The sequence below is a fragment of the Embiotoca jacksoni genome, unplaced genomic scaffold (genome assembly GCF_022577435.1).
Source record: "Embiotoca jacksoni isolate LCO1_2020_lvr unplaced genomic scaffold, fEmbJac1.0.p SCAF_15, whole genome shotgun sequence".
Classification (NCBI taxonomy): domain Eukaryota; kingdom Metazoa; phylum Chordata; class Actinopteri; family Embiotocidae; genus Embiotoca; species Embiotoca jacksoni.
Window position 1 is genome coordinate 4964405 of NW_027185285.1, and position 23901 is coordinate 4988305.

At 39.9% G+C, this 23901-nt stretch overlaps 3 protein-coding genes across 3 annotated transcripts; all 3 read right to left on the minus strand.

Moving 5' to 3' along the window:
- Positions 1 to 244: 244 nt before the first annotated feature.
- Positions 245 to 7988, minus strand: timp2b (TIMP metallopeptidase inhibitor 2b). Its single transcript, XM_069149045.1, has 5 exons — positions 7648 to 7988; positions 2239 to 2339; positions 2029 to 2137; positions 1782 to 1906; positions 245 to 1662 (listed from the first exon to the last, which is right to left on the minus strand). The coding sequence occupies exons 1-5, from the start codon at positions 7775 to 7777 to the stop codon at positions 1465 to 1467; spliced, it is 663 nt and encodes a 220-aa protein (XP_069005146.1). The 5' UTR covers positions 7778 to 7988; the 3' UTR covers positions 245 to 1464.
- Positions 7989 to 14864: 6876 nt separating this feature from the next.
- LOC138197972 (galectin-3-binding protein A-like) lies at positions 14865 to 18456 on the minus strand. Its single transcript, XM_069149047.1, has 6 exons — positions 18366 to 18456; positions 17960 to 18065; positions 17495 to 17698; positions 17178 to 17312; positions 16749 to 17040; positions 14865 to 16125 (listed from the first exon to the last, which is right to left on the minus strand). The coding sequence occupies exons 2-6, from the start codon at positions 18042 to 18044 to the stop codon at positions 15027 to 15029; spliced, it is 1815 nt and encodes a 604-aa protein (XP_069005148.1). The 5' UTR covers positions 18045 to 18065; positions 18366 to 18456; the 3' UTR covers positions 14865 to 15026.
- Positions 18457 to 18774: 318 nt separating this feature from the next.
- On the minus strand, positions 18775 to 22475 carry LOC138197656 (galectin-3-binding protein A-like). Its single transcript, XM_069148515.1, has 6 exons — positions 22429 to 22475; positions 21997 to 22102; positions 21558 to 21761; positions 20538 to 20672; positions 20141 to 20432; positions 18775 to 19996 (listed from the first exon to the last, which is right to left on the minus strand). The coding sequence occupies exons 2-6, from the start codon at positions 22079 to 22081 to the stop codon at positions 18982 to 18984; spliced, it is 1731 nt and encodes a 576-aa protein (XP_069004616.1). The 5' UTR covers positions 22082 to 22102; positions 22429 to 22475; the 3' UTR covers positions 18775 to 18981.
- Between the last annotated feature and the right edge of the window lie 1426 nt (positions 22476 to 23901).

Sequence of the window (23901 nt, forward strand, 5' to 3'; positions counted from 1 at the left end):
TAAACTCGTGGATCTGTGAATGTCACATGTTTATGTTGATTCCACTAGGCGGCAGCATGTTACCATTATAGTGTCAACAGTTCTTAGTACTGCCTGTTAAATGCTGATTGTGGAAACTATAGAAATGCTAGGAAATACATTGTGTATATTTTATGTTCGTATATGGCAAACAAAGTCACTCTGAATCTTTGCTGAATCCTTTATAATTAGGGGTGACCATGCTTGCGGTATGTACTGATGTGAAAATAACAAGTATAACAAAAAACACACCAAAACAGGGTTTGGCATTTAATATAATAGTCAAATGTACAGTAATGTTTAGATGGATATGCATGCAAAAATCATCTCATCTCAAAAAGTCCCACGTGAAGCCAGCACAAGACATCACACTTGGTTACAGTTTCAAATGAAGAATCTTTTTACACTCTCATATTAATAATCAAAGTCACTTGACAGACAATTGACCTTTGCTGCACACAAAATGCATTTTTCTGATGCTGTTCAAAGATTTGGTCTTCATTCTTGGTGTCATTTGTCACAAAAATGATCAGATTGTGGGCGTTTTTCAATAATAATGAATCATATAACCTCCTTAAATAAAAATATGCTTTTACACGTACTAATGCATTACAAAAAAAAGAACTGTAATATTAAAAAAAAAAAAAAATACAAAATGGAGGATTCAACCCTCTTTTTAATTCGAGCATATTATTCATTCGAGACAATATGACTGTTGTGACAATTGTGTTCAAAGTGCATTCTTGTCTATTCAGGATTATTTGTAGAAAACAGTTGCACAGCCTAAGCACTGATTGTGATCACGGGCGGATCAGGTTTGTCGCACCTTTAAAACAAAAATAGAGGGGAAAAGTTTTGTACACTCAACACAAGACAGAATCTGAGGCAGAAGAGGCAAGAGGTGGCTCTCAATCCTTGTGATAGCTCTGCTGTCACAAAGCAGGAGGCCAATTGTCAGCTGATGTAATTTATCAACACAGATTCACAGAACTTTGGTTTATAAGTACTTATATGTTGCATTAAAGAATTATAGTTCACTTTAAACCATACCTTTGGTTAAAAAAAAAAAAAAATTGTTTTTAAAATAAACAAAATTAATAGCACACGAGCAAAAATACTGAACAGTAATACTGAATTGTGATGATTAGCCCTTTATTTCAGCTGAAGGAAAAGTGGTTCGTGAGAAAGTCCATAAGGTTCAGGGGTAGAAGTGGCAGAAAGTGCTGAGTTCATAAGACTGTTAATTGAAAACATGAGTTGACCTGCAGTTAAAAACATTCTTTTTCAACCTCACATTGAGCGCCAACAGCTTTCTGAATAATAATTAAAAAAAAAAGAAATAAAAATAGGAAAATAGGACGCATTTTTTTATTTCCGTTTTTTGGTATTTAATGTGTTAGCATATTTCAATTGCACACATCTTCAGACTTTTGGGCGGTGGCGGAGTTAAGGGTCTTCGATGTCCAGGAAATCCTTTTTGGGCGGTTCAGCACCTCTGTACCAGGCACACGAGTCATCACTCCTCTTGATACAAGCAAAGTGTTTGGCTTGCTCTCCGTTGACTGTCTTCTCAATCACCCAGTCTGTCCACAGGCACTCTGTTGGGCTGCTGATCATGCAGGGGATGGAGGTGCAGCGAGTGATCTGATGGTTAGAGAAGAGATCAAGATTAGGACATCAAGTTAAAACAAGCATCTTTGGAGATCCCTGGAATAAGTGATAAGTTAACTTGGTAAATATTGAATCCTCTAAAACTTCTCTACCTTGCAGTCACAGCCCGTTTCATAGCGCTGAGTCAGGCTCTTCTTTTGGGTTGCACTCATGGCCTCCCAGGACTCCATGAAGTCACACAGTGTGACATGCATCGTCCCATCAGTCTCCAGTTTGCCTGCAGTGGAAGGAGAATGTAGTAGAGGCAATGAGGTGATGTGCAAACTGATATAAAGAGGCCTCAAGAAACATAGTTATATTTTTTTTAATGTGTGGCTAGTAATTTGGTAAAAGTTATACCTGTGATAAGATACTCTTTGTTGCCATTAGTCTCCAGAGTCACTCCACACACCGCAGAGGAGGGAGCAGTGTAGATGGCATCAATATCCTGAGTGGGACCTTTGAACATCTGACAATTCAAACACATAAGAAACAGTCAGAAATATATTGCATTGAAGTTTACATGCAGACATAAAATGATAAATTACAGCAGCTTTATCCGATATGTACCTTGATCTGTTTGATGTCATACTTGATCCGTTTGATGGTATTTCCATAGATGTCATTGCCAGCGTCAACCTGCTCCCGTCCAACAACTTTTGCCCTGATAACTGGAAAAAGACCAAAAACAACCCACATTAACATCCATTGCATTGGAAGACAAGATTTCAAAGTGAAAAATCATTGTTATGTTAAAGCTGAACTGGATCTGGGTCTGTCTGTATCTGATCTAAGCCCTGCCCAGGTTTGGCATGCTGGAGTTGGCCGCAACACATTGCTGTGGCTTGGATCTGAGGAGTTTGCCTGTGCCAGGTGCTGGGAAGACAGAGGCACATGAGTGTTTCATCAGCTGCAATCAGAGGGAGGAATGTGTGCTGCCTGTTCCCAGGTTCCTGGGCCGACACAGGAGGAAGCCAGTCAGCAGTCTTTGAAAAGCTGAACTAGAATGCTTCCCTCGCCCCCAGGCCTCTCTGCCGGGCCTGCCTCTCTGTCTGGATAGAGGTGCTGACATGCAAATCAACCTCTTTCTTTCGCGTGCAGCCTCCCCCTTCTCTCTCTTGCACTCTGAAGTTACAGCTTCCAGATTCGGAGAGGTTCAGATGGGGAAAAAAAATTAAGCGGTTCAAGTGGAAAAATATTATCAGAGCCATACGGATGAGCCTTTGAGCTCAAATCTTGAGTAGTCAACAAAAAAATATGATTCATGTGTTTCACAAACACTGCATCTTTCATGTGAAGACGCAGTGTTCACATGAAATATTAGAGTACAGTGTAGCATTGATCAAAGCCTGCTATAACTAAATACCTATGGATTACCTGTATAATGCAAGTTCGAATGATTACTGTAGATTCACAGGACTACGACCAGGCAAAAGGTTTACAAAATCACGGTCAAATTAAGCTTTTAAGTGGAGGAGACTAGCGACACAGCTAATGCTGACCAGATGTTCTCTCTCAAGTTCCAGCTCAGTCCTTGCTTTCCGAAGGTGGCAGCTACTGATTGTCCCAGACCATCTCAGGCCCGCTTCCTTCCCAAATAAGATCAAGCCTTTTCATTTGCTTTTTACATGAAGGTATGAAGCTGCGTGCCATATGTGCCCTAATTCGATGACAATGGAGGCTTAGAGAACGTCTCCTTTTAAGGGTCTAAAGCATCGACCCTTAAGAAAAGGAAAACAGAGAAAAAAGGAGTGTGTGTGCACAGATGGGGAGAGTGATGGAGGGATGAGAACGGCTGCGTTCAGCTGGCAGGGCAACAGAAGAGAGAAGAGACAGGAACGGCCCTTCAAAAGCAATACTGAAATGCTGTCACAAAAACACAAGTCGTCAGAGAGCACAAAAGTAGAATGCAGCAAAAATATGATTTAGAATTACCAACTGCACTGGGGGATAATGTACAACCATCAAGATATTTCTCATTTCCAAATTACAAGCTCCTTCACTCGCTCTGACACACACTGAGGTAGTGGTGCTGAGAAACTCTCCAACTTCTCTGACTGCAGAGTGGATTAGTGGTAATCCCCTTTGCTCGAGTGTGCAGAATCAGAGATCACTTCTCCTTAGTTGAAAGTAGGGAAGGTGAAAATAAGCACAATATGTAAAATAAAACCACACTTGAAACACGGGGCTTGAATAACAATACATGATTTTAACCCTTCTGAAGGGTAGAGTTAGCCTTTAAGTTGCATGCAACTTTCTAGAAATACAATTTATGATAAAACAATGCCGTTTAAGCTCACAAGTGTCATCTACCTTGGACTATGTATGACATCCACATCCCAGCTACTTAATAAACAACAATGAAAATCCCCCAAAAGTCCTCATTTAACCATTGGCATTCCATTTAAGCACTCGCTGTTATTGCTTGTGGTGATTGAGAACTATAACTTCATTGTCTGTGCTGATGGAGAGTGTATACCTAATTGTCAGAGGGTATGATGTTTACTGGAACAGGCTGACAGAGCCCTTTAAAAATCATGACTTTCACAAAACCAGGCACTGATGGAACCATCTAATTTTCCAGTTACTCAAACAATAAACACAATATTTTGCATGCACTATTGTGGTCATCGGAGTGCTTTAAAAAAACAAAGAAATAAGCAAATGCATGTCATGTAATTGCAAGGCCTGCGCGTTTGCTTTCCTCTCCGCAAAGCCACAGAGTGGTCAGACTGAATGAGAAAAACTAAACTACAAATTCAAACTGACTCCACTGCTGATCCTGTCCAAAGATACAGGGATTGGTCCTTTTGTTTTCATTTAAATGTTGAATTTCTTGGTGTTTAAAACCACTGTCACCATCCCATCAGTGCCTGAACATGCTAAGAGTTTGTCTGGCACCATACACATATTTATTGTTTTGTTTCTTATTCGTTGACTGAACATGATGGAGGATGTGAACACGATCTGAACAAATATTCACATGCGGTATTCTAAAAGGAGAGTTTCTCTGCATACAGTTGCACATGAAATTTGTTTTGGTGGGCACGCTGGACGTGCTGGACGGATTGATTAGATTCATTATAGCAGGTGATGCTGAAGTTTAAAAACAGCTGTAATGAGAGTTTGCACACATTAAGACGGCTCAAAGTGGGGAAGTCTGGTTTTAATGCCAGCTCTCTTTACACAGCTTGCAGGGCTGTGTTTATCCCGGAAGTCACGTTAAAACCAGCTTTCCCTTCAAGGTCTCAAATTGAGTTACTTTGCTTCTACACAAAAAGCAGCACAGATACACTCTATAATCTGACATAAAAAGCAAATACATGATGAGCACAGCATATGACTTGCCCAACATTCCTCTGCCTTAGCCAAAGACCCAGGGGATGGATTTCAAATTTATGAGGAAGACATTTTTGCTCCTGCTCTTCCCATTTTGACAAAATAAATAGAACTCGATGTTTAAAACTTAACCACACCTGTTTTTTTGTTTTTGTTTACTGTAGTGGAGACAAAAATGATCCAGGGTCTAGCAGAAAAAAGCCACACAGTTGAGGTCAACTAGGGGTGGACGAGGACAGTAACCAGTTTAAACTACAATCTGGCCTGATCGGACTCGTAGATTAATGGTTGAACTCTGCTGTTTACCTTTACTTGTCTTTAGTACCTTTCAAACCACAGCTGTTACCTGTGTTCTTCACTTTTCGCTCTATACGTACTTCAGAGGATACACGACTAGTAGTATGATGTAATGCTCCCGCCACAATAGTTCTTGCACTATAGAAACTTTACTGTTCTCAAGTCTTTTACATTTTAAAGATTCTCGAGACAAACTCAGTTTGCAAGTTACTAGAGTGATGTGTTAGCAGTAATTTTCCGTACCCTCCACACCCTCTAACCGACGCAACATTTGCACAACTTAAGTAATAATTTCACTTCAGTAAACTGCAAGTAGCAGTTCCTCAAAGCAATGTTTTTCCAAGTTTTATTCTATATACAAATGCTCTATTTAATAAAACAAATAATTCGTTTTTGTAACATGTTGCCAATCACCTACAGCTCAGAAGACTTTTTATGCCAGTGATTGCACAAATTTGCAAAATTTCTCCCTGACTTTTAGCTTCAGAAAACAGTTTTGCAAGTTCACAAAGCTTACTGACCTCTCTGTGACACTGTGAACTCTTGCAAAGGGTGGTATTCTTCTCCAACGGCTTGCGTTCACTCTTTGGGTCACTTTGGCAAGGCTATGAAGATTGCTTATGAAACAAACTTAAGACCCTTTTGGCCAGAGAGCCTGATCTCCTTGACTCCTTAGTATGAGTTTCTATCCATGGTGCTGAAGCAGGAGCAGAGGGTCCGAGGTCGTGTTAGGACTTGACCTCGGAGACAGTGATTAATTGAATCAGTCGAGAAGTTCCAATGTCTAGCAGCACGCTAGTTTAGTCAGCACAATGCACCATCTACCTCATCGAAAAACAGAGAGTGCATCTACAACTGATTTAAAAGGCTCCTCTTTGTACTCTGAAGCTAGACCAAAAGCACAAAAAAAGGGTTTATAAATCCCAATCAGTTCCTTTTGTGTCTCGGCTGTGGTGCAAAGTTTGGGTCCTTTTTGTTTTTCCCCCAACAATGAGAGTCAGTCAGGCTTTTTTCCAACATCAAATGCTAAGTTTATCCACCAAAAGCAGACCTACGCGTAATTTTGCATACAGTAACGCAAGGAAAACATACAAAAGGACAAATATGTTAATAATAATAATCCGTATCATCTGAATAATGAGTAAAAGCAAAAAGTTAGAATTTGTTTCATAGTATTAAAGAGAAGAGTTCCAATGAATCTTAAAAGTATTTATGATCCAATGTTATGTTGAGTCATTACTTTTGGCTTTTTAATAGTAATTGTAGTAGTAGTGGTAGTGGCCTACTATACCTTATACCTGTTGATATTGCAGTAATTGGTAATTAGCCAAATTAGCTAATTAGCTAGTCTCTTTCTGGCTGCCTGATCTGAATGAAATGTTTTAAGGATCTTAATATGACATTCCTCTGCAGTAAACGCTCCACTAGGGTAATTAGGGTTCTTCATCCTCCGGTGCTATGGAATCCAATGGTATACAGAAACGTTTGAATAAGTCACCTTCTGTATGCATGCAACACACTCCGCCAAGTCACAAGCAAGGAAAAAAAGACCCTCAGCAAACCGTAGTTTAAATAGCCACACAAGCTTGTCACTGTTGAGACTCTTGTTAGCTTAAGGCCTGTGTTCAAGGCGGCAACAAGAAGTGTTTTGTAAAAGGCAAAATAAGAGGGAAACTATCCACATGGCCTTTGAGTGTAAGAGTAAATTAATTTTCCATTCAGTAATCTCTGAAGAAGTGCACCTAAACTTAATTTACTGAGTGGGAATAACTTCTTTTGCATGGCAATAGACTTAAGAATATTACAATTATAATGTTGTTTTCTTATGAACCAAGCTCCATAAATGATATTTAAAAAGGGAGCACAATTAGAGGAAACTGTGACTATCCTCTCAGTCTTCTTAACAGTGAGTGATGTGGCAAAACACACAAGAGAGGGTTGGTTATGGAGGGAAATTTTGTAAAAACTGATTCAATATTTTAAATTCGGTGCTTCAATCTGCTACCACTGTATTTAAAAGAGATCTGAAAGGTTGCAAAAAGAAATCAAAAGGCATAAAGTACATGAAGTACAATACTGTGTCTATCAGGACTGAAGAATATCAACAGATGATTAGGGAGAAGAAAAAAAAAGAGGAGGGCAGTGGAAAGAAAGACAGAAAATTCCATCCTCCTCCCCGAGTAATTGTAAACATAAGAGTAGGGCAGAGTTTTTCCTCTCAGCAGTTACAGTTTCTCTGTCAAAAATAAGCACATTGATCACAGACATTATATATATATATTAGAATATTAAGGCAAAATACCCCTTTGTATTTACCGACTCTTTGTCATTGAATCAACTTACCGACATCTGAGTTGCAAAACGCCTGTTGAGGATGCGCAGGGGAGCAGCTGCAGGCTTCTGTCATTTCTTCCACCCGCCAAAGAAACAGGATGGCCAGAGTGACAAAACAGCTGTTCATCGTCCAGGTCATCTTTGAAAACTACGCTTTTAAATGTAAACAGGTGAAGTTGGGGTGAAAATAGGAAGGAAGCAGTGCAGTTGAGCTGTCTGGTAAACCTAAAGGAAATCAACCAAAAGTATCCTCAACTTCGAGTGAATAAAAAACGGTCCACTTGTCAAAGTACGAGATGCACAAGGCATAAGAGGGAGTTCATTCCTGTTGAAGACTGCACTCTGACACCTCCACCGAATCTGTTTTCCACTACGGTGCAGGGCAGCCGCCTTTTATTGGTACAGGGTGGCAGCAGGCTCCGCCCCCTGCAGTGAGCGCAGGGAGGTGGAGGTCAGGGCTCCCAACTTTTCTCAACTACCAGCAAACTCCGTCACAGTGTTGATTCATGAAAGAGGTGGGTTTTTCCTGAAACCCGGGGCGATAATTTACAGCTCTTGTTACTGACATTTGCGTATGTTGTTTATGTCTTGGAAGGGCTGAACCACTTTCTTAAATTAAAGATTAACCATTTCCCTGAAATTAAAATTTAAAAAAAATAAAAATTTACCCCCAAATTAAACACTGACATAATAATCTAACAACAAAACTAAACTCACTTTAATTTTACTTTTGGGTCTCGCAAATTAATAGTAGAACCCATTCTGTTGTTTTGCCACAACTTTCTTCCTTATAGATCCTCTAGATGTGCGCACTTAAACTCATGGCAAACTGGCTATAGATTTTGATTTATGTATTTATTTATTCATTTGTGATTTTGTTTTTGGGAGGTTTCTCCAAGAGAGAATATACCATCATAATTTGAAACACGCAGAGGTTCATTTTAAAGTTCTTACCACTGCTCCAATTATAGGTCTATTTGTAGATTCATCAAAGAAAATCTTTGAAAAATGTAGACAAAGTTTCTTTTATTTATTTGTGCAGGGACAAACGGTGAAAAAGAGATTCTCGAGATACTCTTATAGCAACGTTAAGCGTTAACTTCGCCGGTAAAAAGGAAAAAGAAAAGTTCAATGGTTACCTCTGTTACTTCAATACACTGTATGCACAGGAGGAGCAAAAACTGGGGCAAGGTGGGCACTTAAAATCAAAAGGATTCTTTCCCTGGAATGGATGAACATCCGCAGTAAATTTAAAGGAACAGAGTTAGATGAAAGGAGCAATACCAAAGATCTTTATGCAGTAGATATAAAGCAACAGCACAGCCAGCAGGCGGTGAGCTTGTACAGAGCTGAAATGAAACCAGACCGTCTGGGTTCTGTTTTACAGGTAAGAAAATCGAATTCAAAATCGTAGAGACATTTATAACGGGGCTGATTACTAAAAGTTGAAAAAAAAAACAAAAAAAACACGAGAAGAGACTGTTGAGACGTCACATCCGGCCACCAGCCTCGCTCTCACGAGCTTCTGAGACTCAATCAGCCTTTCACTGGTCTTTCTGAAAAAAAATGAGGGGGTTTCATTTATACAGTTTACTTTCAACGCCTAAAAACAATCCACCATGCACTACAACAAAAATAAATGTGTTGCCTTGCCTTTCAACACATCCAGTAATTATGGAGCAACATAGCATTCATTTTCGTTTAACCTTGCTTTGGTCTCCACCACCTGCTGAGGTAAATATCTCATCACTAACTGTCTCCAGCTGTCTGTAGTGCCCAGAAATGGTGCTATGACAGCAACGAGAGAGAACTGTCCAGCTAGACAGATAAACAATGATCTGAAACGCACCTATAAATCTCAGCTAAGCTGTGGGAAGCAGCGAATTCAGGCAATCATTTTCTTCATGTTCACAATTACGAGTGACTCCTTCCATTCTGTAACATCTTAGACAGTCCCAATACCCGGCGTGAGCCGACCCGACCCAACCAATTGCTGCTACTCTTGAGGGTATCCCTGCCGTTAAAGCAAGGAGCAGAGTAGAGGGGGTAAAGTGGATATGACACCATTGACAGGTAGCCGACCTTTAACTTGATTAAAATGTGAAAACAAATCTGACATTTTTCAGAGTTTAAATATGTTGGAAACATACGGATTAATGCAGGTCTCATGGTTCTTAGGCATTTTAGAGCGGAAAAGTTCCAAATTATACCTCTAAGTGTTTGTACCAATGATAATTCTCGTATGAGTAATTACTGACATGGGTCTTGTTGAGTAATACTCGGCCCGTACTGCACAGTTATCTGGTTTTAATTCAGTGAGAGTGTTTATGCTGTACATCTACAGTCCCCTTTTAGTCAAACACTGTGTACCGATGAAAATACTGAGGAGGAATGAACGAGGAGTGGAGAGAAGTGACATCATGCCCTTAAACTTAATAGATTCAATCTGGCGGCGATTCCCCCAGCGTAAGCTACCCAAACCCCTCCACCCTTCTGTTAAAGAAACATTATGCTATAGTCAAATTCTTAAGTTGTTTCTCATCCCTTACTTATGAACAAAAATAGATGTCTCTCAGTGGAAAGTTCACCACTGCAACACCACTTCAGGAAAATGAGGATCTCAAGAGTTTTGGGTTTGTGGCCTCCCGTGTTGATTCTGGCTTGAGAGCGAGAGATCACAGTGAGGGCCATGGTGCGTTTGATGATTAGAGCTGATGATGAATAATGAAAAGGACTGAGGAGAAGGAGAGAGGGGACTCTATCTGTTGTGGCTGCCTTGCTCCCTGACATCATATTTGGCCACTGACTGTCAGTCTTCTGGCCACTCCACTGTTTTCCATAGTTGAGCATTTTTGCCTGGTTTCTTTTCCACAGGTCTCTCACTGGATGTCTGTGTAAAAACAGGCAAGAATAAAGAGTAAAGGGAAAAAGGAAAATGGTACGACCAATTCGATGTCATCCCTGTAATGACTAACACCCCGTGCGCCTTTTTGCTCAAGGGAAATTTGGACACTCTCACTTTTTTCTTTATCTTTAGTTTTGAAGTAAGAATGCCATCAATTAGATGAGGAAAATTCCCAAATTGTTTGAAATTTTGTAAGGCTGTATGACTCGTAAGCAGAGTGGAAGTTACCAGACACAAAAGACGTAACAGGGATACAGATGTTAGGCGTGGGACAGACATCTAGACACATGAAAGGAAATGACAAATGCAAGACAAAATAAGTGGAACTATGCTTCCGCCTCCTTCCACAGTTTAGCAGAGGCTTTGTAGGAACAGCAGATGCCTTCTTCTCGAGAACGCCCGCGGCCCCCTGTCAAAACAGTCGGCTTCCTTTGCACTGAATGCTAACTGATGTTGGTGGGCTTGACTCAGATCGCAGCCGTGTCCCCGGCTCCTGGGCATATCTGAAATGACCTCACAGCATGACCATTCTGAGCTATTTCCCACACTACAACTCTCCCTTTAGAATGGGGTTTTGCTCACCAGTTCAGATCTGGATTATTGTATCAACATTTGGTTTTAATTTGTTGAAAGATGGCGGATTTGTCAAAGAAGTGCAATGTAAGCAGCCCCCCCTGTGTACATTACCCACTCCAAATGCCAAAAGGGGCTTAAAAATGGCCTGAACCTCCATCCCCTAAATTACAGACTTGCAAGGCCAGGAATACTCTCAAAAAGAAGTGCCCAGTAAGACATAAAAAGAGGATCTCATTGTGGGAACTGGTGGGTGCTGTGGCACTGACCCACATCCTCTGAATCCCGCCGCCTCTGACCTGTTGCCCGCACACACTGCACATGACCTGACCACCACGTATCTTTTCGACAATCTACCCTGTGTCACGGGACCAGTCACAACCCAGCGGTAATTCCCCTGATTTTCCATTCATCAGTGCAGCTATTGACATTGTATTGGTCACAATGTAAGATAGTAAATCAGCATGAGCAAACTGCTTCACAACGAAGTGGGGGCGAAACATCTGCTTGGAAAACCAAGAAAAAACATAAAACCACACCTTCGACTATGGGGTCAAATGGTCTTAACTGTCCGCAGAGTGGTGTCAAAATGTTCAAGTTAGTCACAATGAGTCTGCTGGCAACACCCATAAAGCTTCCTTAACAGTAAATGTTGCCACTCTGCGTGACTATTGTGTTTCAATAGTGAACTTTCACTTCCAATTAATTGACTTGTAAAACAACTGGCAGACATGACAATGACTGGTACAATCATTTCCTCTACAGACCAGACAACACTGCTGCCCGTATGTGACTTGGATGTCAGGGAATGCACTTGAAATAATGAACCCTTTAAACAGTAGTTTGCGGTTGTGCAAGTGTTTTACCTTTTCTACCCCACAAACCGTTTTGTGCATCGATTGTGTGTTCAAAAATGATTGCTGTGAGGCTGATCAAGCTAGAAGAATTTTATTATTTGATTGTTATCATACATTTTTGTTTTAGCTGACTTTTGTGGTGAATGTGCGAGCGCACAATTCACTTTTTACACATCCAGCAGTCATTGAGCAAATTAGCATTCAGTTGGAGTTGTATTTCTTGTATTCCAGTATTTTGCACCTGAGGCAAATATGTGGCTCTTTAACTGCTAAATGCCCCACTACGTTTCAACAGGCTGCTAACTTTGCCTTTCTGCATTTAGTGCTGGCAGACAGGCATGCAGTATAAAGTAGGTTTATCACAGTTTGTATTTTATTTTGCTGAATACAGCTACTTTCTCTGGCTGAAAGTGGTTGATGAGGCTGCTCAGAGCAAATAAAAACTGTAAAGTTGTGGCCTTAAGATAAATCCAATGAAGTGAAAGATGGTAAAATGCTTTGTACATTTGAGGGGAACTGCAGGGTCAGATAATAGTTTTTTTTTAAGTTTTTTTTTTTTTTTTTATCAGAAAGAGCATTTGTATTACACAAAATTATTTGATTGTTGAAATACAAATATTGACCATTAAGACCATCCTTTTCAAATGTATTACATTGAGATACTATGAAAAGATATACGAATCCCTGTCTGAAAACTTCCTTTATATGGTATATGCTTTATACCATATAGTGTCTATGAAAACATACACATAATTCTTGTCATGCTTGCCAACTGGATTGTTTCGCTGTCATACATTTTTGTGACACACTGAAAGGGAAATTGGGACATTTTAGAGAATGTTAGAGGTTAAATGATGACGATTACTAACCAAAAGTCATTGGTCATAAAAGTGACTTTCAAAATTCTCAGTTAAACCAAACAAAGGAGTTATGACATTACATGCGTAGTTAATTGTTTGGTACGTAAAATGACACAAGAATAACAATACTGCCAGGTATTACTCAAAAAAACAAGTCATGATGAAATATCTGAACTTCCTCTTTCACATCTAATGTGCAGCACGTCTCAAACTAAAACAGTTTTTATAAGACTGAGGAGTAAATGTAGAGGAGTTATAGTTAAATATACACATTGATCACGTTATCTTTCCAGCTGATCAACTGGTTTGGTGCAGCCACAGACCATGAGTCACTGTGTATTATCTGTTACTGTTTCACCCACCAGCCCAGGCATGCAGGTCTGCATGTTGTCAACGAGTGACTGTCAGCTATGTAAAACAGAAATGCGGGAAGACAGTCTGGTGTGTGGTGAAAACAATAGTGTTTGGGAAGATTCCATGATTCATTTGAAGAGGAAAGTGTTCTCATCCTCAATAAAAACCCTGTCAACACGTATCATTTCACATCCTCTATATTTTCTGATGATGCTGAATAAAGCTGAGATGCTTAAAGTTTGGTGTTTTCATTCTGTTGGTGGGATGTATTATTTGACTTTAAACTATTTCACATAGTTATTTTTAGCTGGACTCAACATTTAATTCAATGATTAGTTTGATACATTTAAATATATTCATATATCAACCACTGGGTGCATTAGAAGGCCAATTCAAGTTTCATATTACATATTACTATAAGGCTTCAGCAAGTAACAGATAAGCCATGCTTAGTGGTGAGATATCTCAGTTACAAGTGAAAGTCCTGACTTTGAATTGTTATTTAAGTAGAACAATAGTATAAAGTATAAACCGGAAAATGTACTTGAAGTATCATAAATAAAAGTATTTAATGAAGAGAAATGCCTCCTGTGACAGTAATGAAGTATATTATATTATTATTAAGGATGCATTCAGATGGTAGAGGAGGTGCTAGATTTGAACTACTCTACCGGGCTTTATTGCTACAGTGGGTTTTTTTTCTAACCAAAAGTCCAACCCTGAAATTGATTAAAATCAATTTAAATTATGAAAACAAAAAGCAACAAATCTTCTCATTTTAGAAGCTGGAACTGTGATAACTTAGTGTGAACAAAACAAAGCAAACTACAATTACCGCCTTGTGGTTGTATGACTCTGCCAATCAGTCAAGTTGATCTTGACCTTTGACCTTTGATCAGCATAATCTATTCAGTTCATCCTTGAGTCCAAGTGAACGTTTGGGCCATATGTTGGGGCCAACATTTATATGCTAATTATGACAAAATGTCCCACAATTGTTTAAAAGGATAACATGGTGAAGTAATGACATCTTCAATAGAAAAGGTCAAAGGTTATCTTTACTGGGACATTATAATGTTTTACAAAAAAAACTTTTCTGGTCATTATTGAATACTATACCTCAGGAACAGAAGGGAAGATTTCACATTTGGTCGGATACTGAGTTTGTGACACACGGGTTGAAGATATGTGTAAAGCATCCATGTTTTAGAATTAGTTTTCTATGAAACAACATCCATTAGAAGCATTGTACTGTCAATCAGCTTTACTTGCCAATCATTTAAACAGACCTGTATTTCATTGCTCATACTAATGATATATGCACATGAACTCTTCTTTTTCTTTGAGCTGGATGGGTACAAAACAGTTGAGGCCATGACAGCAGATATTATTTTAAGCGGCAGGGTAAATGTCCGAGTCAGTACACCCTAAAACCTCCAAAGAAATATATATAAATTATTTCATTAACGTGGCCCTCGTTCAATTTGAGAAGGTCAGTATTCAATACATCAAGTGGACTGATGCTAGAAATCCAATTTAATAAACCTGGCCCCCGTATATACTTGCTATTTCATGTGTCTCATACCTGCACATACTCCAGATTATGATTTATATTCTCTATTGCTCTTGTAACAATCCAGATCTTTTTAAAGAAAAGTGACTACACACACAGAAAAGTATCTAGAAATCACCTTTATTTCCCATGAAAAATATGAAGAAAAGGATACTTATACTGATTAAAACACAGTCAGGTGACATCCGTATACAAAATCATTCACATAGATAACAGTGTAAGTATTTGATTAGAATCTATAGAATAATAAGGAGACAAATGTTGGGTCAGATGTACTCTGGTCTTACGACAAATTGGTAACTGTACTGGTCACCAGGGCAGGGATAGGCAAAGACCTGGGTACCATTCGCAGTGATCGGAGCCAGGTCACCTTTGAAGCCCTGAACCTGACAGATGTACTTCCCCTGGCACATCAAAAGAAGTTGGTTACGGAAGAGGATGTTGCTCTGCTGGGAGACCCAGTTTTGGGGAGCCAGCCTTGCTACAGGAAGCGACTCACACCTCAGGCCTTGGTATGAACATTCTTGCTGAGTCTTGAGGACTTTTGCCACCCATTGGATCTTGTTGTCCTTAAAGATTAGGCTGTTGTGGATAGGAGTGCTGAAATACTTGGTTGTGGTTTGACGGTATGGAGAGACAGTGGGATAAAAACGATAATCATAGCCATACCTTCTCCTGTCGTATGAAGGTGTGTATTGGATTTGGCGCAGTGGCAATGGAGCTGTGATTGGAGCATCAACAACGGTGCTCCAAGGCTCAGCAGTGTAGATCCTGGGCTGGTAATCACCATTTGCTTTATTGAACATTGTGTTAGTCAGATTGCTGAAGAGCAGAACATTAAATTCTAATGCTTTCAACATACTGTCACGATACATATTCTTGTGAGTGGTGTAGAGAGGAGAGGCAGACTCCAGCTCAAACAGTTTCTCAGCAGGGATCATAGGGAAACGAATGTGACTCAACAGATCAGCCTGAGTTTCCAAACTGATGGAGTTGCCGCTCTCCTTGATCCATCTCTCCAAAGTCTGAAGGACAAAATACTCATCTGGCACCACCAAATCTGAGCGCACTAGAAGGGCGGCAAGGAGCTCCACTGGCAGTTTGGTCCAAGCTGGAGACCCGGTCAGGTTTTGGTAGTTCCAGGCCAGGTACTGGATGCAGTTTTCCTTAAGGATTAAGTCCTCAGTTTCCACTGCGTATTCATGAAGGGACACCTGGTTGTGAAAGGAGTTATCATCTGGGAGGATTTTAGAAAACAGCCGGCCAACATCCTCCATGAGCTGCTTCACTCCAAAGTTAGAAGCCATCCAGTGGATACACAGCGCAGAGGAGAAGGTCACATCCATCTTACGGGTGTACATGTACCTATTGGAGACCAAAATGTTGAATATATTTGATTTGTTATAAGGATGTTTTTGATCAACTTTTCTCAAAACACCTGGGTGGTGTTAAAGGTCCCATATTTCATGCTTTTTAGAGTATTTTGCCATCTTGATACCCATAACAAGATGTTTTTGTGGTTTTTAGTACCAAAAACATCTCAATTTGACTTCTCTTTTAAGCTCTGCCCTATGATCTCAAAGGCAGGCAGTTTTCAGTCTGTGTCTTTATGGTGAACTGATATAAATGATCCTCTCTTCTGATCGGCCTTTTTGAGTGACACACGCCCAGGCCAACTTCACTTCCATCTTGTTGCTTGCTAGCTCAGTGATGGAATGACTGCTCTGGGTTTTCTTCCACATAAAAGGTTAGACAGTGGGCCGTGCTAAGAGCAGACATAAGCTTGAGTTTGTGACATCACAAATGCGCTGTAACATCACAAAAACAAACTGATTGTCCAAATGACAGCGTTGCATTTTCACACCTTCACAGTATTTGTAAAGCACCTGGACCTGCTTCATAACAAAGAAAGTAATATAAATCTGAAATTATACAATATGGGACCTTTAATATGGATCATGCATATGTAAGTATAAATTTCAGCATACCTGATGAAGGAGGTGAAATGTGGTTGACAGGTTGCTCTGATGTTGACCGTGATGTTAGTGATCCCCACTTGTGCACTTAAGAGTGGGAATTGTGAGAGGATTATTTTGTGTGCACAGATCGTTGTTTCAACCTTCTCTGGAGTCCCGTCCTCCTTTTTGTTTCCGGTGGCACTCTGGACGAAGATCAGGAAGTCACAGCCATTCCCACTGTCAAAGATTTGGCCGAAGTCGTCAGACAGACTGATACTGTGGTCCAGTGAGAGGGTAGAGTCACTGATGGTACCAGTAGTGCCTGAAATGACATTATTATTATTATTAGAATGAACATTCAATAGAAAAAGAGCATGAAAAGGAATCTACTTTTACTGCCTTAGATATTAATCATGTGTTCTGAAGGGTTTTTTGTTTCGTAAGAGTTTACATACTTACTTCCTGTTTCACAAATAACTCCAACATCCTCTTTGTGGGAGCAGTCAGTTTCTCCCCATTTTTTGAAAACACAAGCAACCAGATGGCTCTCTGTGCCTTTACAATTGATTTCATCCAGCCAAATAGGTACAGGTGCTACGATGTAAAAGAAAAAGATATACATATTTACTAAACCTTCTGGCAGTAACACATTAAACAGTACCCATACAGAAATCTGAGTTTATAATGTTGGTGTGCTACACCTCAAGTCAAAACTCTTCAATGATTACAATCATTTTACTGCCCTCTGGTGGGCGATCAATGAAAGTAAAGTTTACCTTGTCCGTAGTCCTTCCCAGTGACAACAGATTTGGCTCCGGGGAAGCTCAGCTGACGACACACCACCTGGGCTTCAGTCATGTCCCAGTTGTCGTCACAAACTGTTCCCCATCCTCCATCATGGTAGACCTCCACACGGCCCTCATGGATGCTGTTAGAGCCAAACAGCCTCACATCACCTTCCCGCGGCTCAAGGTTTTTCTCTGCATGCAAACACAGGTGATATTAACCAAGGCTATGGCAACAGACGTTATACAACCAACCAAACAATCTGCACTTCATTCTGGGCTGAATATCATGGTCAGAATATATTTGTAAAAGTGCATGAGACAGTATACTCACAGTCATATTTACTGTATTAGATTACTAGCAATGTTTCATTTCCATGAATTATGTTTAAGGCAAAATTGTAAAAAATAAATAAAATGCTTTCATACAAATGAGATGTGCTTTGGATGACTCACCGAACAAGTCAAATTTGTAAGCCCTTCCAGAGACATACGGAAGTAGAAGAAACCACAGAGTGAGTAGATTTCGCTGTGTGAACATTTCCAACTGCAGTCGAGGACTCTGACAAAGAAAATGACAAAAAAAGGAATGTTAGAAACATGCTCCTTCACGTTGTAAAATTATGCCTTAAATGGTTGTGAGTAAAAGAGCAGTAGCTTTGTTTGTGGTTTCCTTGCATATAAATCAGTATAGTGCTTCATAAGGGGAATATCAATCAGCTTTTCACCGTCCTTAAATGTTTTCATGAAAATGGAATGTGATATCTATTCAAATTAAAACTGAGTAAACTAAAAGTTGTGCATTGAAAATTAAAGGTCAAACTTCAATCATAAATCCTTCCACGCAATTTAGATACATTACCTTCTTTCCTCTGGTTATGAAGCCGTGTTGTCCTCAAATGTGGATCCTTTTTAAAGTCTATGACTGGAATGTCACTCCTTTTAAAGACCTGCTTCAAAGGATGTTCAATGATAGCGCCACTCCGGCACTCCCACCCTTTTCTTGAGTTTCATTTCTCATGAAACCAGAAAGTCAAGGTGTTACACAATTGTTTTTTGTTAAATTGAAATTTGAGCACACTGTCTAAACTTTAGCTAAGCAAGTTTTTTTAGGCAACGCAAAAAGATAATCCAGCAAAAGAAGTTTTGTTAACAACCTTTTTTTCTAAATATTTATTTAGTTTAATTCTAACTAAATAAATATTTCAAGAAGAAAACCATGTATGTGTTTTTTCACAGGGATAAATTAGTCTTTAAATAAGTGACAACACTTGCAGATAATAATCTGGAAATCACTTTATTTATTTGCCATAAAAATATAAAGGAAAGCGAGATTATGTTTGTTAAAACCCAGCCAGATGATATATCATGAGATTTGTGAAAAAATAATTCACATGGATAATGTATATGTTTGCAGTTTACTGAATAAAAAGGAGACAAACTGCTCATACTGTATTTAGCCTGGCCCTGATGTTGGGTCAGATGTACTCGGGTCTCACTACAAATTGGTAGGTGAAAAGGTCATCAGGGCAGGGATAGGCAAGGACCTGGATCCCATTCGCAGTGATCGGAGCCAGGTTGCCTTTGAAGCCCTGAACCTGACAGACGTACTTGCCCTGGCACTTCAGAACGAGCCAGTTACGGAAGAGGATGTTGCTCTCCTGGGAGACCTGGTTCTGGGGAAGCAGCGTTGCTACAGGAAACGACTCGCACCTCAGACCATGGTTGGAACATTCTTGCTGAGTCTTGAGGACATTTGCCACCCATTGGATCTTGTTGTCCTTAAAGATTAGGCTGTTGTGGATAGGAGTGCTGAACGACTTGGTTGTGCTTTGACCGTATAACCTTGCGCTTAATGGGTCAACAACGGTGCTCCAAGGCTCAGCAGTATAGATCCTGGACTGGTAATCATCATTTTCTTTGTTAAATGTTGGGTTAATCTGAAGATTGCTGAAGAGCAGAACATTAAATTGAAATGCTTTCAACATACTGTCACGATACATATTCTTGTGAGTGGTGTAGAGAGGAGAGGCAGACTCCAGCTCAAACAGTTTCTCAGCAGGGATCATAGGGAAACGAATGTGACTCAACAGATCAGCCTGAGTTTCCAAACTGGTGGAGTTGCCGCTCTCCTTGATCCATCTCTCCAAAGTCTGAAGGACAAAATACTCATCTGGCACCACCAAATCTGAGCGCACTAGAAGGGCGGCAAGGAGCTCCACTGGCAGTTCGGTCCAAGCTGGAGACCCGGTCAGGCTTTGGTAGTTCCAGGCCAGGTACTGGATGCAGTTTTCCTTAAGGATTAAGTCCTCAGTTTCCACTGCGTATTCATGAAGGGACACCTGGTTGTGAAAGGAGTTATCATCTGGGAGGATTTTAGAAAACAGCCGGCCAACATCCTCCATGAGCTGCTTCACTCCAAAGTTAGAAGCCATCCAGTGGAGACACTGCACAGAGGAGAAGGTCACATCCATCTTGCGGGTGTACATGTACCTATTGGAGACCAAAATGTTAAATATATATTTGAGTTTTTAATGATGTTTTTTGCTTTGCTTTCTTTGTGTTATTATGTTATGAGTGTTATTATGAATCATGAACTTAATATGTAGCAAACACGTCATATTAGCTTCAGCATACCTGATGAAGGAAGTGAAATGTGATTGGCAGGATGCCCTGATGTTGACCGTGATGTTAGTGATCCCCTCTGAAGCATTGAAGAGTGGGAATTGTGAGAGGATTATTTTGTGTGCACAGATCGTTGTTTCAACCTTCTCTGGAGTTCCGTCCTCCTTTTTGCTTCCAGCGGGACTCTGGACAAAGATCAGGAAGTCACAGCCATTCCCACTGTCAAGGATTTGGCCGAAGTCGTCAGACAGACTGATACTGTGGTCCAGTGAGAGGGTAGAGTCACTGATGGTAACATTAGTACCTGCAATGACATTAATGAGCGTTTGGATAGAAAAAGAGGATGAAGAGGAACCTACTTTTACTCCTCTAAATGGTGTTTTGACTTTGTAAGATTTTCGATACTTACTTCCTGTTTCACAAATAACCCCAACATCCTCTTTGTGGGTGCAGTCAGTTTCCCCCCACCTTTTGGAAACACAATTAACCAGATGGCTCTCTATGCCTTTACAGCTAATGTCATCCAGCCAAATAGGTCCAGGTGCTATGAGGTAAAAGGAAAGGTAATACTTTTGTTAAGTCTTGAGGTAATAACATGTAGCCAGGTGGAAAATGCAATGTTGACACTGAGCCGGTTGATGGCAACGTGGCATTTCGGGTGTCCCGAAGCTACAGTATTACAAGAGATGACACAGGTAGGTGGAGAGCCTACCCTTGTGACAGATTCATCCGTGTTCATGAGTGGCATTCATTAGTTTCAAAAAGGGGTAAATATTCTAAAATCTACGTCCAAAAATATAAAACGATGTACATTGACGTCCTTATATAAAAGTTCAAAGTGTGCTGTTTGCCGCAGATGATGCGTCAGTTAGTCTGATGTTTACAGATTCTGTTTACATGCGCAGAGTAAGTTGCGGGTTGGCCGCGAAGCAAATACCGTCTCAAAGCATTGCACATTGATGTTACAGAGCTCTATTTTATTATCATTTATGCTTAAGAACACTTATTGGGGAAGCATGGACCTGTTAAGCGGGGTATGTAACGGTTATTTTTGTTGTGTGGTGCTATACAGCATGAATGACCTGTGTACTACATGTGTACTTGAGCTAGCAAGGACAGGATATAGTGAGTATACTGAGATGTGGAGATTTACCGCACAATTTCATTTGACATCGATGGAACAAATGTTACATGTTCAATTGTGACTGACTGAATGCGGCTTGGTTCATATTCTTTTATTGCATGTCAACAGAAGAGCTAACACTACAGTTATTTATGCATTTGTTTATGCACTATTTTATCCGCTATTGTTGTCCACTTGTATGCACTAGTTTATGCAGTATTTAATGCCCTTGTTTATGCATTAAAAGCATTGTTTATGCACTATTTCATCCACTTGTTTATGTATTGTTTAGGGACTATAGTTTACCTTGTCCGTAGTCCTTCCCAGTGACAACAGATTTGGCTCCGGGGAAGCTCAGCTGACGACACACCACCTGGGCCTCAGTCACGTCCCAGTTGTCGTCACAAACTGTTCCCCATCCTCCATCATGGTAGACCTCCACACGGCCCTCATGGATGCTGTTAGAGCCAAACAGCCTCACATCACCTTCCTGCGGATCAAGGTTTTTCCCTGCATGCAAACACAGGTGATATTAACCAAGGCTATGGCAACAGACGTTATACAACCAACCAAACAATCTGCACTTCATTCTGGGCTGAATATCATGGTCAGAATATATTTGTAAAAGTGCATGAGACAGTATACTCACAGTCAAATTTCGTATAGTATAGTACCATAAATTATGTTCAAGGCAACATTTCTTTAAAAGTTTTCTCACAAATGAGATGTGCTTCGGATGACTTACTGAACACGTTAAATCTCAGAGCCCTTCCAGGGACATACAGAAGTAGAAGAAGCCACAGAGTGAGTAGATTTCGCTGCGTGAACATTTCCAACTGCAGTCGAGGACTCTGACAAAGAAAATTATGAAAAAGAAGCCATGTTAGAAATATGGTCCGTTTGCTTTTTTTTGCATTGTAAAATAATGTCTTCAATGGTTGTGAGTTAAAAAGCAGAGGTAGTTTTGTTTGTGGTCTTTCTGGGTATTAATACATATGTTTAGTGCTTCAAAGGGTAAATATCAAACTTAAAATGTTACCTTTAATAGTCGTTTAATGTTTTCATGACGATGGAATACAATATTCTGTGAACTTAACATTGACTACATTTGTTCATTAAAAATTAAAGGTAACACTTAAAAGATAAGCTTTCTCAAATCTTACTGAAGCCACATTACCTTCTTTCCTCTGGTTATGGAGTTCGTGCTGCCCTTAAATGCGGTCCCGTTTTAAAGTCTGCACTGCAAATATTGGTCCTTTTAAAGTCCTGCTAAAAAGAGGGAGGGGGTCATTACAGAATTTACAAAGCAGTTGTGCAAGATTTTGAACAAATGTTGGCCTAGTTGAAACTTGCGTGCAGATAAAATATGAACGGTTGTTGAATAATTAATGTCGATATATCCACATCTGAATTCAATTTCAACTCCCGCCCCTAAAATCATACTGTACAAATACATTATGATTTGTTCTTATATAAAAACTCATTGAGTTTTATGACAAGTAAAAGCCTTTAGTTTTTTCCCTCTATAAATAATGATGCTGTTTAACATGTACCTTCTTAAGGTCAAAGGGGTTGTGCATGAAAATGTGTCTTTTCTGGAAAAAAAATAAAATTACAATTTGATAAAAGACATGTTGGCTTTTATGTCTGACATTCAATCACTTAAAGCCCAAAACAGGACCATATTTTACAGTCTTAGTTCTTCTATTTCAAATAAAGGTGATGCTTTTAGGATTTGCACTTATGTGTTTTACAAACTAATTGCGGAAGCAGTGCAGTAAGTTCAACAGTGCCTGGATTGTAAAGAAACTAAAACCACAGTGCAGTCTCTCAGTGTCTGAGCCCTCTGCATGAACTCCGAGCCTTCAAATTTCACATCCCCAATCTAGGTTTCAAGTTGAAAGTCCAAGTGTAATGTCGTACGTCGCAATCTTTCTGGCATCATTGCAGCAGACTTCAGAGATTTTTACTTGGGAAACCAGTTCTCAGTTGTCATATAGGGGTAGGTAGAAAATTAGCCGGCCTACGTCCTCCACGAGCTGCTTTACCTCAAAATCAGAAGTCACTATGGGGGAATCATGAGGTGTTAGTTATCATTTGCTGATGTCACAATTAAACTTATTACAATATGTTTAAAAATAGACATCTGGTAGGGAATATTTGCTGACATTTAAGAGCCAGAAGGTTCTGCCGGGAACTTCGCCTTGGCCGGGGCATGTTGACCTGGATGTTGACATTAATGTGGCGTTACCATTAATTTCTGAAAAGCTACATAGTGTTCTCGCAAGAGGGGTCAAATAGACCTCATTTGGTGGAGTATGAAGATCACTTTCATCCTGTACCTTTGCCAAAAAGGTAGCTTTTAGTGTATAAAAGAGAAACAGGTCTGTGATAGGATTTTAGAGGACACTTGCACATATACTTAGCGTTGCATATAAATAAACTCTCTACATGCACAAAATTAAAAACATGGTTCATGGTCTGAGCTAAATTTCTTTTTAATGTTACTTAGGGAGAATTTCTCCAGCAGCTACTAGTGAAGTAACAAAGCAGAAGAGGCTGCAGAGGGATCTCCCATGATGTACCTCCTCTCTCTTTTCACTCTCAAACTGTCCGTTTCCTCTGGCGCTACAATCAGGAAGTCACAGCC